Source organism: Oncorhynchus kisutch, linkage group LG17 (assembly GCF_002021735.2).
Source record: "Oncorhynchus kisutch isolate 150728-3 linkage group LG17, Okis_V2, whole genome shotgun sequence".
NCBI lineage: Eukaryota > Metazoa > Chordata > Actinopteri > Salmoniformes > Salmonidae > Oncorhynchus > Oncorhynchus kisutch.
In genome coordinates this window covers 86,187,672-86,204,610 of record NC_034190.2, presented here as the reverse complement: position 1 = coordinate 86,204,610, position 16,939 = coordinate 86,187,672, and the positions used below count along the sequence as shown (strand labels likewise).

The window sequence follows — 16,939 nt, the reverse complement described above, 5'->3', positions numbered from 1 at the left end:
AGGCAAACTGTCAAAATCGGATATTTCTTGAATAGACAAGACACTGAGAAACTATAGACATTCAAAAATGGTCAGACAAACCAAGCATGGTTTGTAGGCAAAATAAGACAAAGGTGAATCATCTTTCTAGAAGCTGAAAAACTAGATGAATCCAGGTTTGATTGTCTATCATTAGAAATGGACAGAAAAAAATCATTACATTTAAAAAAAGGACTAACATGAGTTCAGTACATTTGATCTTTTTAAATTGACCCATCTATATAAAATACATAATGGAAAATGACAGCTGAGCTGATTAAAAACAAACTATTAACGAGACAATATTGCAATATGTTGTTTCAGTGGCGAACCATGAATATAGGACCTTGAATATAGGCCTTGAGGGACCAAACATATTCAAATGTTGTATCAAACTCAATTACCTAGAAAAGAACAGAAAACACAGCGTCACTTAATGTGCCAAGATTTTATTTTCTGTAGTCGGACTGTTCAGGTTCTAGTGGAGGAGAAATACTTTCTGACGACATTATGAATGCATCAAAACAGTCCTGGCTGTGCACGTGGAAACAGAACAGTCATGGACACGTGACACACAGCATAACATGGTAGCCGAACAACACCTCTATCACCAATAGCGACAACAGTAGTGTCACAAAGGTGACAGGCTCATGTTGCTGAAAGGACAGCGGCCGCAATACCTGTGCAAGCTAGATTTGGTCAAAACACAGACAAAGCTAATAGCAGTCACAAACAGCATCAGATAATGTTCCAGAATAAGCATCCCATTCCATCCAGTAGCCCACGTGAAATCATACCTATGCAAAAGCACAACCATTTAATTTCCAAAATGATAGTAACAAATCAGCTACTACTGCCCCATTAAAAATATATTTTTAATCACGTTCATCACACTAACCGTTGATCTATTATATGAACAAATCAGCTATTACCTCTCATTAAAAATATACTGTATTTATACTGTATTTGATCTAAAGTTTAAATGCAATAATCGGTTTCAAAAGAACACGCTTAACAGCGAGTTTAAAAAGTGCCCTTATTCTCTTTAAAAAAAAAAAAAACGGTCCCACCCACGCATGTCAAAGTGATTCGTTTCATTCATCGGTCAAAATTCTGCTGTAATAGACACTTTTCCAGTACACAACACACACAGATGCGCAAGACTTGGTGGCAGTAAGAAAAGTCTCTCATATATATATATATATATATATTATTTTTTTTAAGTTGTCAAAACTAAATATATTTTTGGGGTTTCTCATACACTTACAATGATGTTTTGATTCTTGCTTGGACAGTCGCTAAGATGATATTTGGTTGTGATCTTTACTTACAAAATACCTATTTTGGATGCAGCAGTTGTAGCGAAAGCCAGGGAGCTATTTTACCGGATGAAGTTGAACAGTTTTTTTTTTCTAAGTATAAATGCAGTTGACTTGAGACGATAAAAACATTAAGCTGGACATCCAATTATAATTTAAAAGTAGTGTGAAATGCACTGATAAGCAACATGTGAATCATGGCTTTATTTGCTGCTGTTCTGAGAACTCCCCCTTGTCCTGACACGGGGTCTACTGGGTTAAATGGCAGGGGCCTACTGTCCAGCTTCTGATGGCTTAGCCAATGGTTGATTGAGCTAGCTAGATTTTACTACCCAGAGACCACCATAGAATATCCTGATTAGATTTTTTTTTTTCGCTCTTCGGTATTAACCCTTCTCTTTCAAACAAATTGAAGAGATGAAATCAGAAGACCACACAATTATTATACAGATGAAATGGAAATTAAAACGAAATTTCATTTTAAAAAAATACACCTTTTTATAAATCCTTGGGCCTTCTCTGAAAGCGCCCCCCCCCCCCCCACAGATATGTTGTAAACCATAATTATTTAGGGCACTTAAGGCACAAATGTGACAGGCTACAATCTTTAGGTTACATTACTTCAGATAAATTGACTAATAATCTCAATTCAATATCATTTTACAACAAATTTACAAATAACTAAATAATTGGAAGAGAGGTGTGTAGGCAACCCTGTTCCTGGAGAGCAGCAGGTCTTGCAGGATTTTGTTCCAACTAGGCACCTCATCAGACCAACTGAGGGAGTTGACCAGTTCAATGATTCGCCTAAATTCAACACACCTGGTCTTCCAGGTCAGTTAAATAAGGGCCTTTGGCCCTCCAGGACCAAGGCTGGCCTTGGGGTGTATTCATGCCGTCGATTCTGTTGCACAACAGAACGTTTTGCAACTGTTTGGAATTCGTTGGAAACATTCAGGTAAGTCTCACCTCTTTTTGTTCCTTAAAAATATACAAATAAATTTGCAACATAATTGGCAGAATGAAAACACCTGGGTTAAGCTATATCACAGCTTCAAAGGTTAACATCTATACTCTACAAATTTATTTTTAAAATAAATAAATCTATATTAAAATAAAGTAACAGGTTATTACCTTTGTATCAATTGTCTACATACAGCACAGACTGTAATAAAATATAGATCGCTACATTCATCTTAAGAAACCTTATAGTATCTTTCCGCTATTCAGAAATATATTGTCTCAAACTCTATAAAATTTTTAAAAAAAAACATAATTTGTTGAAATTGTAATTCAGTAGAGCAGATGGTTCTAAAGAGGCCAGCCGCCTCTCCCACCAAGGGTCAGTCCCAAATGGCCCCCTATTCCCTAGGGGCCCTGCTCAAAAGTAGTGCACTACATAGGGGATAGGGCCCTGGTCTAAAGTAGTGCACTACATAGGGGATAGGGCCCTGGTCTAAAGTAGTGCACTACATAGGGAATAGGGCCCTGGTCTAAAGTAGTGCACTACATAGGGGATAGGGCCCTGGTCTATAGTAGTGCACTACATAGGGGATAGGGTGATATTTGGCATGTATCCTACAAGTGTGTGCACCAAAGATTACATTAAATTCTGTTGAGATGGAGAGGGCGGCGGCAGAGTTGGCACTTGCAGTTTACTTCCTCCTCCCACTACACTTCCACCCTCCCTCTCCCCTAGAATCTACTTCCTCCCTCTCCCCTAGAATCTACTTCCTCCCTCTCCCCTAGAATCTACTTCCTCCCTCTCCCCTAGAATCTACTTCCTCCTCCCTCTCCCCTAGAATCTACTTCCCCTCCCACTACACTTCCACCCTCCCTCTCCCCTAGAAACTCCTCCCACTACACTTCCACCCTCCCTCTCCCCTAGAAACTCCTCCCCCTCCCTCTCCCCTAGAAACTCCTCCCCCTCCCATACTGCTGATAGTGGAAAAGAAAACTGAGCAGCAGTTGACTAACAGCCACATCTGAGTGGATGGAAATCCAGAACCTCATTATACACTAGAAGATCCAGCCTCTAGGACCTAGACACTATGTCCTGAGCACCCCAGAGGATCTGAAAGGACTGGACCTATTAGGAACAATAGGAGTACAGCTCCACTTTGCCTAAGGGGACAAATGCCCCAGGGGGTTGTTTCTGGACAGGGCCAACAGTTCTTTCATTCCCATCCTTCCATCCGATGATCATCATCCTTCTATTGTCCTTGTTCATCACTCTTCCTTCTCCTCCAGTTTCTCCTCCTCCCCTGCTTCCTTCTCCTCCTCCCCTGCTTCCTCTCCGCCGGTTCCTGACAGGGTGGCGTCCTCCCCCAGCATGCGGCAGAGATCCGACAGGCGCTGTTGCATCTTGGGTATCCCAGAGAGCTGGGACTCCAGCTTCTGTTTCTCATCCTGGAGAGAGACACGTGTGGAGGCGTCCAGCCTCTCAAAGCGCCAGCCACCCTCTCCGTCGAACTGAAGCAGGTGGGTGTGGTACTTCCTGTAATGGGAAGGAAGGAAAGGTGCATGTTTGAGATTGACTAACATTGTATTAAAATCAAATGGATCACCGTTATCCAGAGAGATCGGAGATAGTATAGGAACTGTGTGGGGAACCGATTCATTATTCAAAACATATGAACTGATCGTTTCAGACCTCCACGAAGTGACTATGGGTTGTTCCTGCCTGGCCTGGTCTCTACTCCTTATGAAGGGACTAGGGGTATGGTTTGTTCCTGCCTGGTCTCTACTCCATATGAAGGGACTAGGGGTATGGGTTGTTCCTGCCTGGCCTGGTCTCTACTCCTTATGAAGGGACTAGGGGTATGGGTTGTTCCTGCCTGGCCTGGTCTCTACTCCATATGAAGTGACTAGGGGTATGGGTTGTTCCTGCCTGGTCTCTACTCCATATGAAGTGACTAGGGGTATGAGTTGTTCCTGCCTGGTCTCTACTCCATATGAAGGGACTAGGGGTATGGGTTGTTCCTGCCTGGCCTGGTCTCTACTCCATATGAAGGGACTAGGGGTATGGGTTGTTCCTGCCTGGTCTCTACTCCATATGAAGGGACTAGGGGTATGGGATGTTCCTGCCTGGCCTGGTCTCTACTCCATATGAAGGGACTAGGGGTATGGGTTGTTCCTGCCTGGCCTGGTCTCTACTCCATATGAAGTGACTAGGGGTATGGGTTGTTCCTGCCTGGTCTCTACTCCATATGAAGGGACTAGGGGTATGGGTTGTTCCTGCCTGGTCTCTACTCCATATGAAGGGACTAGGGGTATGGGATGTTCTTGCCTGGCCTGGTCTCTACTCCACATGAAGTGACTAGGGGTATGGGATGTTCCTGCCTGGCCTGGTCTCTACTCCACATGAAGTGACTAGGGGTATGGGTTGTTCCTGCCTGGTCTCTACTCCACATGAAGTGACTAGGGGTATGGGATGTTCCTGCCTGGTCTCTTCCCTAAAAGACACAGCAGTGACAGAGGCTAAACTCTCAGATCACCACTGCCCCCTAATGGAGGTTGCATTTAACTACTCAGGCTGTGTTTACACAGGAAACCCAATTCTGGAGTGTATTCACAAGTCACAAAAAAGGTCCCGTTTCATTGGCTTCCATTTGCTTCCTAATGTATATACACCCCCCCCCCCCCCACCACTAATGGTCTTTTGACCAAGGGTTGGAATTGGTTCAGGGAACAGAACCGAAAAATATCATTTGAGGAACAGAATCCAAACCAAAACTGATCCATAGTGTTCCGGAACAGAACCGTTATAAAAAAAAAAAAAAATCGCAATAAACCCTCACACTGTCACTCAAACGTATTCCAACGTCTGCCTCCCAGCTGGAATAGGTTTACCCAGTCTCTTCCCCTCTGAAGCACGTTTACCGCCGACATCACAAGACTCAGAAATTAGGGAGACATGTTTAATTAGAGAATACATTGACTTTTTTCCCAATGCTACTACACTTATCACGTTTCACAGTTTTTTTATTGAACGAAAACAAGGCGTTCTTAATTAAATTGCTGCGCAAGCTTGTTAGCTAGCTAGTTAACATTTGCTCTGGTCCAACGTTAAACCAACTCTCAGAAGTTCAAAGACATTTCAAAAGTTCCTCCATAGAAGCCAGTCCTCCGCAAGTAAAATTCTGTGGGTCTAATTCAGATAATACATCTCATAATAAGATGCCCATCTCCTCCTAGTCAAGTCTCCTCTCCAGCCTCTCGCCCTTAAATTTCAGTCGCATCTCACGCCCCACACTGACAGGCAGATCAGTGTGTGCGCGCACTTGGTTTCCTTTATGATCAAAACCATGCTGTTACGTCAAAATACAAAATTTGCTCTTAGCGACTTTCCTACACAGATTGAAATAAAGTCCTTCACCAAGGAAGCTAAAGTACATTTAAAATGTTGAGCTAAATGTTGTTGTTTTTTAACTCAAATGTATATTGAACAAAAATATAAAAACACATTTAATGTGTTGCTCCCATGTTTCATGAACGGGAAATAAACATCCTGTTAGGGAGCCTTTTTCCTTTTATATTCTCTTATGGCATTACATTTAATGCATCTACCATAAGCCATCTAACATCATTTTAGAGAATTTGGCACTACGTCCAACCGCAGACCACGTGTAACCACGGCCAGCCCAGGACCTCCACATCCGGCTTCTTCACCTGTGGGATCGTCTGAGACCAGCCACCCGGACAGCTGATGAAACTGGGGGAATCGTCTGAGACCAGCCACCCGGACAGCTGATGAAACTGTGGGTTTGCAAAACTGAAGAATTTCTGCACAAACTGTCAGAAAGCGTCTCAGGGAAGCTCATCTGTGTGCTCGTACGTCCTCACCAGGGTCTTGACCCGACTGCAGTTCGGCGTCGTGACTTGACTTCGGTGGGAAAACCTTTGATGAACGCTGGAGAAGTGAGCTCTTCACGGATTAAACTGTACCGGGCAGAAGGCATGTATGATGTAGTGTGGGTGAACGGTTTACTGATGTCAACGTTGTGAACAGAGGGCCCCATGGTGGAGGTGGGGTTATGGTAATGGCAGCTATAAGCTACGGACAATGAACACAATTGCATTTGATCAATGGCAGATTGAATGCACAGAGATACAGTGATGAGATCCTGAGGCCCATTGTTGTGTAATTAATCTACTGTCATCACCAAGTTTCAGCATGATAATGCACAGGCCCCATGTCGCAAGGATCTGTACACAATTCCTGGAAGCTGAAAATGTCCCAGTTCTTCCATGGCCTGCATACTCACCAGACATGTCACCCATTGAGCATGTTTGGGATGTTCTGGAACGACGTGTACGACAACGTGTTCCAGTTCCCGCCCAATATCCAGAAACATCGCACAACCATTGAAGAGGAGTGGAACAACATTCCACAGGCCACAATCACCAGCCTGATCAACTCTATGTGAAGGAGATGTGTCACGCTGCATGAGGCTAATGGTGGCAACACCAGATACTGACTGGTTCTCTGATCCACACCAGATACTGACTGGTTCTCTGATCCACACCAGATACTGACTGGTTCTCTGATCCGCACCAGATACTGACTGGTTCTCTGATCCGCACCAGATACTGACTGGTTCTCTGATCCACACCAGATACTGACTGGTTCTCTGATCCACACCAGATACTGACTGGTTCTCTGATCCACACCAGATACTGACTGGTTCTCTGATCCACACCAGATACTGACTGGTTCTCTGATCCACACCAGATACTGACTGGTTCTCTGATCCACACCAGATACTGACTGGTTCTCTGATCCGCACCCTTGACCTTTGAGGCATCTGTGACCAGATGCATATCTGTATTCCCAGTCATGTGAAATCCATAGATTAGGGTCTAATTTATTTATTTCAATTGACTGATTTCCTTATGAACTAACAAATTGTTGCGTGTAGCGTTTATATATGTGTTCAGTGTATATATCAGAGGCGTACAAAAGAACAGAAAGGTTCCAACCCCCATCCATATTTTTTCAGAGCTGATCTGATTGGTCTAAAGACCAATTTGGTGAAAACGAGATCAGAATTGGGCTGCCTGTGTAAACCTTCTAGATCAGAAAACCTAATCTAATTTTATATTTATGTTCCCCATACAAAACAAGTTTCCTTCAGGAATGAATTGTTAGATGAATAAATACTGAATCTGTAAAAAATAAAAGGGCTATATAAATAAATTAATTGGTTGATTGATAAGCATTCTGACCAGAGGGAGGGTCGATGGGTTATCGACAGCAGTGCTATCCCAGCATCCTTTGCTGCCTGGAAGATCTTCCCCTCCACGTCGATGCTGACAGCGCTGGTGCACTCGTCTAGCAGGGCATACTTAGGCCTGGGCAAGACAACACACACTGCATTAGTAGGAAATCCAAAGATACTGTTTCCATTCCTCTAACACTGATACGGTATAGGAATAGATTTAATGAATCGCGTTGAGACAACAGCTCATAATAGGTTTTTAGTTTTATATATATGTCGTCGTGACGTACCGGTGGTAGAACATCCGTGCCATCCCAATCCTCTGTTTCTCTCCTCCAGACAACACATCCTTCCAGTCGCTTTCTGCACTCCACCCGCCTTCCCTCTCCAGTATGTAGACCAGGTTGACGGTTCCGAGGATCCCCTCTAGCTGCTGGTCCGTGAATCCTCTCTCCTCCATCTCGGTCTCGGTGTCTGGGTAGATCAACTGGTCTCGCAGGGTTCCCACTGACATGTACGGCCTGATGGACAAACACGAAACAAACATTAAGATCAACTATAGAAAAATCACACATCGCCAGATCTGTAAAACCTTGTTAAATTAAATCAGATTCTCTTGGCACAGGATTTAAAAATCGGTTCTTTTTCCTGAAATCTGAACAACCAAGAAGCACATGGAATCAAATATTTCAAGTAACATTTCAAACCGCCTGATTCCTGGCCATGAGCCTTGTGTCTGTTGTTTTTAGACATTTGGCATATCTGGTTGCTAGTGTAAGCCAAGTCAACTAAAAGGATTCTTGTGTGAGAGAAACGACCCAACTAGATTATCAGCCAATCAGAAGCGTACAAAATCATTTCGGTCACGTCTTTGATTGACAGTTCAATCGTTGCAGTCCTCGAGCAAGCCTTGTAGAGGAAGTGCCATTTTATGACAAGCTTCGTGAAGCCAGAAACTGCTCTAAAAAAAAAATACTTGAAATAACGAGTAAAACCCAGCCATCTCCCCAGGGGAACTGTGCTAACCCAGCCATCTCCCCAGGGGAACTGTGCTAACCCAGCCATCTCGTCAGAGGAACTGTGCTAACCGAGCCATCTCTCCAGGGGAACTGTGCTAACCCAGCCATCTCGTCAGAGGAACTGTGCTAACCGAGCCATCTCTCCAGGGGAACTGTGCTAACCCAGCCATCTCGTCAGAGGAACTGTGCTAACCGAGCCATCTCCCCAGGGGAACTGTGCTAACCCAGCCATCTCTCCAGGGGAACTGTGCTAACCGAGCCATCTCCCCAGGGGAACTGTGCTAACCGAGCCATCTCCCCAGGGGAACTGTGCTAACCGAGCCATCTCCCCAGGGGAACTGTGCTAACCGAGCCATCTCGTCAGAGGAACTGTGCTAACCCAGCCATATCGTCAGAGGAACTGTGCTAACCGAGCCGTCTCTCCAGGGGAACTGTGCTAACCGAGCCATCTCTCCAGAGGAACTGTGCTAACCGAGCCATCTCCCCAGGGGAACTGTGCTAACCGAGCCATCTCTCCAGGGGAACTGTGCTAACCGAGCCATCTCTCCAGGGGAACTGTGCTAACCGAGCCATCTCTCCAGGGGAACTGTGCTAACCGAGCCATCTCTCCAGGGGAACTGTGCTAACCGAGCCATCTCTCCAGGGGAACTGTGCTAACCGAGCCATCTCTCCAGGGGAACTGTGCTAACCGAGCCATCTCCCCAGGGGAACTGTGCTAACCGAGCCATCTCGTCAGAGGAACTGTGCTAACCCAGCCATATCGTCAGAGGAACTGTGCTAACCCAGCCATCTCTCCAGGGGAACTGTGCTAACCGAGCCATCTCGTCAGAGGAACTGTGAAGCCGAGCCATCTCGTCAGGGGAACTGTGCTAACCGAGCCATCTCTTCAGAGGAACTGTGCTAACCGAGCCATCTCTCCAGGGGAACTGTGCTAACCGAGCCATCTCTTCATAGGAACTGTGAGTTCCCCACCTGCTTCAAGATGTCCACCATCATCCTTACCGAACCGTAGCCCTCAATTCAGTCATTATGAAGTGGTTTGAGAGGCTAGTCAAAAGACCACATCACCTCCCTCCGACACTCCACCCTCTCCAATTCTCCTACCGCCCTGACCAATCCACAGATGATGCAATCACATTGCACTGCCCACACCCACCAGGACAAAAGGAATGCTGTTCATCGACTACAACTCAGCCTTCAACACTACAATGCCTTCTAAGCTCACCAGAAAGCTCAGAACCCTGGGACTGAACTCCTCCCTAAGCAACTGGGTCCTGGACATCCTGATGGGCCACCCCCCAACTGGTGAAGATTTATTTTATCTTTATTTAACCAGGCAAGTCAGTTAAGAACAAATTCTTATTTTCAATGACGTCCTAGGAACAGTGGGTTAGTAGAACGACAGATTTGTACCTTGTCAGCTCAGGGGTTTGAACTTGCAACCTTCCAGTTACTAGTCCAACACGCTAACCACTAGGCTACCCTGCCGCCACAGATGGGCAACATTACCTCACAGGCCCCGTGACTGCGTTTCATCACACAGTTCCAACTTAATCAAACTAGATGACGACAACAGTAGTTGGCCTGATTACCAACGACGACGAAACGGCCTACAGAGAGGTGGTAGCCGCCGCCGACGAAACGGCCTACAGAGAGGTGGTAGCCGACGACGACGAAACGGTCTACAGAGAGGTGGTAGCCGACGGCGACGAAACGGCCTACAGAGAGGTGGTAGCCGCCGCCGACGAAACGGCCTACAGAGAGGTGGTAGCCGCCGACGACGAAACGGCCTACAGAGAGGTGGTAGCCGCCGACGACGAAACGGCCTACAGAGAGGTGGTAGCCGCCGACGACGAAACGGCCTACAGAGAGGTGGTAGCCGCCGACGACGAAACGGCCTACAGAGAGGTGGTAGCCGCCGACGACGAAACGGCCTACAGAGAGGTGGTAGCCGCAGACGACGAAACGGCCTACAGAGAGGTGGTAGCCGCCGCCGACGAAACGGCCTACAGAGAGGTGGTAGCGTTTCTGGTCTATTTACTTGGTCAGGTTCTTAATTTTTTTTTAACCTTTTTGGGGTGTTACAAGTAAACTCAGCAAAAAATAAACTTCGTCTTTCAAAAATAATTTGTAAAAAATGCTAATAACTTCACAGGATCTTCATTGTAAAGGGTTTAAACACTGTCTCCCATGCTTGTTCAATGAACCATAAACAATTAATGAACATGCACCTGTGGAACGGTCGTTAAGACACTAACAGCTTACAGACGGTAGGCAATTAAGGTCACAGTTATGAAAACTTAGGACACTAAAGAGGCCTTTCTGCTGACTCTGAAAAACACCGAAAGATGCCCAGGGTCCCTGCTCATCTGCTTGAACATGCCCTGCTGCGAGGCATGAGGGCTGCAGATGTGGCTAGGGCAATAAATTGCAATGTCCGTGCTGTGAGATGCCTAAGACAGCGCTACAGGGAGACAGGACAGACAGCTGATCGTCCTCGTAGTGGCAGACCACGTGTAACAACACCTGTACAGGATCAGTACATCCGAACATCACACCTGTGGGACAGGTACAGGATGGCAACAACAAATGTCCGAGTTACACCAGGAACGCACAATCCCTCCATCAGTGCTCAGACTGTCCGCAATAGGCTGAGAGAGGCTGGACTGAGGGCGTGTAGGCCTGTTGTAAAGGCAGGTCCTCACCAGACATCACCGGAAACAACGTCGCCTACGGGCACAAACCCACCGTCGCTGGACCAGACAAGAATCGTTCTGAGTGATTTCCTGTAAGACAGCAATGTCAGTGTTCTGCCACGACCAGCGAAGAGCCCAGATCTCAATCCCATTGAGCACGTCTGGTACCTGTTGGATCGGAGGGTGAGGGCTAGGGCCATTCCCCCCAGAAATGTCTGGGAACTTGCAGGTGCCTTGGTGGAAGAGTGGGGTAACATCTCATAGCAAGAACTGTCAAATCTGGTGCAGTCCATAAGGAGGAGATGCACTGCAGTACTTAATGCAGCTGGTGGCCACACCAGATACTGACTGTTACTTTTGATTTTGCCTCCCCCTTTGTTCAGGGACACATTATTCCATTTAATTTAGTCACATGTCTGTGGAACTTGTTCAGTTTATGTCTCAGTTGTTGAATCTTGTGTTCATACAAATATTTACACATGTTAAGTTTGCTGAAAACAAACAGTTGACAGTGAGGGGTTTCTTTTTTTGCTGAGTTTACATTAGTAATTTCAAATGACAAAACATACCATAGACTGCCACAAAATTACAAAAATTATATACATGCAGAAAAATAAACTAAATAGTGGGCCCCCACCAGACCTGAACACTTGTTAGCACCCCAAGCAATTGCCTTAGACTTTAGCGCCATAGACCACTGAGGTGTGTGTGTGTGTGAGAGAGAACACTAACCTCTGAGGTATGTAGAACATGTTTTGGGGTGGTGGTTTGTAAAGCACCCCTCCATAGACTGGCCACAGACCACTGAGGATCCTGAACAGAGAACTCTTCCCACAGCCGTTAGGTCCTGTTATTAACAGATGCATACCTTCCTCCACCTGGGGAGAGAGAGGAGAGAGAGATTCAGGACAAAGTAAAAGAGGGTGGGAATGGAAAGTTATGGGAGAATCCAATGATCAGAGCCAGGGTTCCCCACACAGTAGCCAGGGTTCCACACACACAGTAGCCAGGGTTCCACACACACAGTAGCCAGGGTTCCACACACACAGTAGCCAGGGTTCCACACACACAGTAGCCAGGGTTCCCCACACAGTAGCCTACTACCTTATACACTCTGTATGGAGCAGGAATGTAGCTAGCTAAAACTATCAGCACATTGTTTCACAAAGAGGATCATGCTATGGTACTGTTGTGTGTGTGTGTGTGTGTGTAACTAGCCACTGATGAAACATGAAATGATCATGAAAGGATACTTTAAACAGGGGGCTTACTGTGTTGGGGCACACCATGATCCCCACTCGCTCTCTCTCACACAGACCATACAGAAAAATGCTAATTTCCTAAATGCCATAGTTCTGATGCATTGGAGAGAGAGAGAGAGAGAGAGAGAGAGAGTGGCCGCTGCCCTCTGTTCTGATGCATTGGGGAGAGAGAGAGAGAGAGAGAGAGAGAGAGTGGCCGCTGCCCTCTGTTCTGATGCATTGGGGAGAGAGAGAGAGAGAGAGAGAGGCCGCTGCCCTCTGTTCTGATGCATTGGGGAGAGAGAGAGAGAGAGGCCGCTGCCCTCTGTTCTGATGCATTGGGGAGAGAGAGAGAGAGAGGCCGCTGCCCTCTGTTCTGATGCATTGGGGAGAGAGAGAGAGAGAGGCCGCTGCCCTCTGTTCTGATGCATTAGAGAGAGAGAGGCCGCTGTCCTCCGTTCTCGCTACTTTTACAGCCTCTACGCCGTATAAGTAAGCATTTCACTGTGAGGTCTACTACACCTGTTGTATTCAGCATTTCACTGTGAGGTCTACTACACCTGTTGTATTCAGCATTTCACTGTGAGGTCTACTACACCTGTTGTATTCAGCATTTCACTGTAAGGTCTACTACACCTGTTGTATTCAGCATTTCACTGTGAGGTCTACTACACCTGTTGTATTCAGTATTTCACTGTGAGGTCTACTACACCTGTTGTATTCAGCATTTCACTGTAAGGTCTACTACACCTGTTGTATTCAGTATTTCACTGTGAGGTCTACTACACCTGTTGTACTCAGCATTTCACTGTAAGGTCTACTACACCTGTTGTATTCAGCATTTCACTGTAAGGTCTACTACACCTGTTGTATTCAGCATTTCACTGTGAGGTCTACTACACCTGTTGTATTCAGCATTTCACTGTGAGGTCTACACCTGTTGTATTCGGTGCATGTGACAAATAAACTTTGATTTGAACTAGAGGGGTTGCTATAGTAGTGCACTAGAGAGGGGATAGGGTGCTAGAGTAGTGCACTAGAGAGGGGATAGGGTGCTATAGTAGTGCACTAGAGAGGGGATAGGGTGCTATAGTAGTGCACTAGAGAGAGGATAGGGTGCTAGAGTAGTGCACTACAGAGGGGATAGGTGGCTAGAGTAGTGCACTAGAGAGGGGATAGGGTGCTAGAGTAGTGCACTAGAGAGGGGATAGGGTGCTAGAGTAGTGCACTAGAGAGGGGATAGGGTGCTAGAGTAGTGCACTAGAGAGGATAGGGTGCTAGAGTAGTGCACTAGAGAGGATAGGGTGCTAGAGTAGTGCACTACAAAGGGGATAGGTGGCTAGAGTAGTGCACTAGAGAGGGGATAGGTGGCTAGAGTAGTGCACTAGAGAGGGGATAGGGTGCTAGAGTAGTGCACTAGAGAGGATAGTGTGCTAGAGTAGTGCACTAGAGAGGATAGTGTGCTAGAGTAGTGCACGAGAGGATAGGGTGGTATAGTAGTGCACTAGAGAGGATTAGGGTGCTCTTTGAGACTCAAAACCTGCTTTAAAAAAAAAAAAGAGAAAAAGATTTACGTTGCTCAACAACTGAAATATGTGACACAATGATCCCCTGGGGCGGCAGGGTAGCCTAGTGGTTAGAGCGTTGGACTAGTAACCGGAAGGTTGCAAGTTCAAACCCCCGAGCTGACAAGGTACAAATCTGTCATTCTGCTCCTGAACAAGGCAGTTAACCCACTGTTCCCAGGCCGTCATTGACAATAAGAATTTGTTCTTAACTGACTTGCCTAGTTAAATAAAGGTAAAATAAAAAATGTGGTTTATACTAACAAGCTGACCCCAGGTTCTCTCAGTCAGGGTTGCAACAGTTCCACAGAGGGGTAGCTCACAGTGTTCAGTCTTCTTTCTCTGGTGCTAGGTGTCCCAAATGGCCCCCTATTCCCTTCATAGTGTACAACATTTAAACCAGAGTCCTATGGTTAAAAGCAGTGCACTATATAGGGAATAGGATGGCATTTGGTAGTGAACCTATACAGCTGCTGTTATCACTGTGTCACAAGAAGCCAGGCAAGGACACAGACCTGGGGTAGCAGCCCTATCTAGAACAGGACACGTCCGGATTACACATCTACTCTTCACGATAACATATCTATGCTCTGGGAGTTTAAAAGTCTGGTTTATCGTCGTTAGGATAGTATGTGTCTAACTAATGCCAGTCAAAAGTTGACACACCTACTCATTCAAGGGTAATTATTTGTACAATTATCTACATTGTAGAATAATAGTGTAGACATCCAAACTATGAAATAACACATATGGAATCATGTAGTAAGCAAAGAAGGTAATGCTGGTATATTTTTACAAGATATTTTTTCAGAGTAGCCTCCCCTTTTGCCTTGATGACAGCTTTGCATTCTCTAGTAAAAAAAAAAAAAGACAAATCCTTGAGTAGGCGTGTCCAAATCTGTGACTGGTACTGTAGGTCTATAATGGCCTTTATACAGAGTTGTTATGGCTGATATATGTCTGAAACATTGTTCCCCCTGTTGCCGTGTCTAAGTTGTTATGTCTGAAACATTGTTCCCCCTGTTGCCGTGTCTAAGTTGTTATGGCTGAAACATTGTTCCCCCGGGTGCAGTCTTGGTTGTTATGTCTGAAACATTGTTCCCCCGGGTGCAGTCTTGGTTGTTATGGCTGAAACATTGTTCCCCCGGGTGCAGTCTTGGTTGTTATGTCTGAAACATTGTTCCCCCTGTTGCAGTCTTGGTTGGACCAGGGATCTTGAAAAATGTCCCGTTTCCCCGCCCACAGATTAAGGCTGCTGCTAGCTGGACTAGAAAGCACCTTTAGAAAAAAAAAATATATATGCTTCATCTGATTCCGGGAAGTTAGCCCTTAGTGGCTCCTATGGTAAGAGCGTGGCACAAGCAACACCAAGGTTGTTGGTTCAATTCCCACAAGGGTCATATACTGTAAATGTACTGTTAAATGCTTTGGATTTAACAAGAAAGTATCTGCTAACATATATTTTATGATGTGAAGAGTCGGGCTGTGTTTGTTTATCGGTCCGTTTACCCTGCCTGCTCACTACTCCCATGCATCAGGTTCCCGCCATAGGCCCGCCTCTCCCGCCTCAGTCCCGCCATAGGCCCGCCTCACCATCTGCCATACTAGTGGATCGACACAATCAACGCAGTTGATAATCCCGTTGTAGTGGGCATTGCCGAAATCTTAACCCAACCTTGATTTAGTCGTCGTTTTGACGGACTTAGGTTCCAAATTTTGTTTTAGACAACGACTGAACAGAATTATCCCAGATACACTCCGTAGTCCATTTTGCCACTAGAATAAAATGTGACACTCAGATGCAACAGGACGTTTTAAAAGGACTAGATTAGGTTTAGGGGCAGTTGCTCTTTAAAATATTTTATTAATCAAAATGTTCCTAAATATTATAATACCTATCACATTACACATTTAGTAACGACAGGATGCCTTTGAAGGTTAATAAAACTTGTATGACTGACGTTTTAAAATCGACAGGTAGCCAACCAGAGACGGACGCCGCCGACAGGTAGCCAACCAGAGACGGACGCCGCCGACAGGTAGCCAACCAGAGACGGACGCCGCCGACAGGTAGCCAACCAGAGACGGACGCCGCCGACAGGTAGCCAACCAGAGACGGACGCCGCCGACAGGTAGCCAACCAGAGACGGACGCCGCCGACAGGTAGCCAACCAGAGACGGACGCCGCCGACAGGTAGCCAACCAGAGACGGACGCCGCCGACAGGTAGCCAACCAGAGACGGACGCCGCCGACAGGTAGCCAACCAGAGACGGACGCCGCCGACAGGTAGCCAACCAGAGACGGACGCCGCCGACAGGTAGCCAACCAGAGACGGACGCCGCCGACAGGTAGCCAACCAGAGACGGACGCCGCCGACAGGTAGCCAACCAGAGACGGACGCCGCCGACAGGTAGCCAACCAGAGACGGACGCCGCCGACAGGTAGCCAACCAGAGACGGACGCCGCCGACAGGTAGCCAACCAGAGACTGAGCCAATGGCTTGATGTTTCAGCATCGTCTCAATATAGAGTTCTGCGTTCGACCATGTCACGCGTGATATGCACGCGCAGGACGGACGAGCAATATCCACCGTCGTAGTATAGATGAAGCCTGAGCTGGAATGTGAAGCTAACTGAAGCTGGTTAGCTTTAGAAAACCCAGAGCAGATCTAGCTTGTTAGGTTGTGTTGGAGTCGAGGGTGTCTGTCACCTTGATGTTGAGGCAGCCAACCAGAGACGGAGCTGCCGACAGGTAGCCAACCAACCAGAGACGGAGCTGCCGACAGGTAGCCAACCAACCAGAGACGGAGCTGCCGACAGGTAGCCAACCAACCAGAGACGGAGCTGCCGACAGGTAGCC

General features: G+C 46.4%; 1 protein-coding gene across 1 annotated transcript in view; it reads right to left on the bottom strand.

The window, feature by feature from the left end:
- Nucleotides 1-451: 451 nt before the first annotated feature.
- abcd1 (ATP-binding cassette, sub-family D (ALD), member 1) overlaps nt 452-16,939 on the bottom strand; it is a 34,543-nt gene continuing 18,055 nt past the window's right edge. Inside the window, exons 9-12 of the mRNA XM_031794878.1 lie at nt 12,006-12,151; nt 7,849-8,079; nt 7,566-7,691; nt 452-3,834 (exon numbers count right to left, since the gene is read on the bottom strand). Coding sequence (XP_031650738.1) covers nt 3,567-3,834; nt 7,566-7,691; nt 7,849-8,079; nt 12,006-12,151 — 771 coding nt within the window. The 3' untranslated portion in view covers nt 452-3,566. The remainder of the gene's footprint in view (nt 3,835-7,565; nt 7,692-7,848; nt 8,080-12,005; nt 12,152-16,939) is intronic.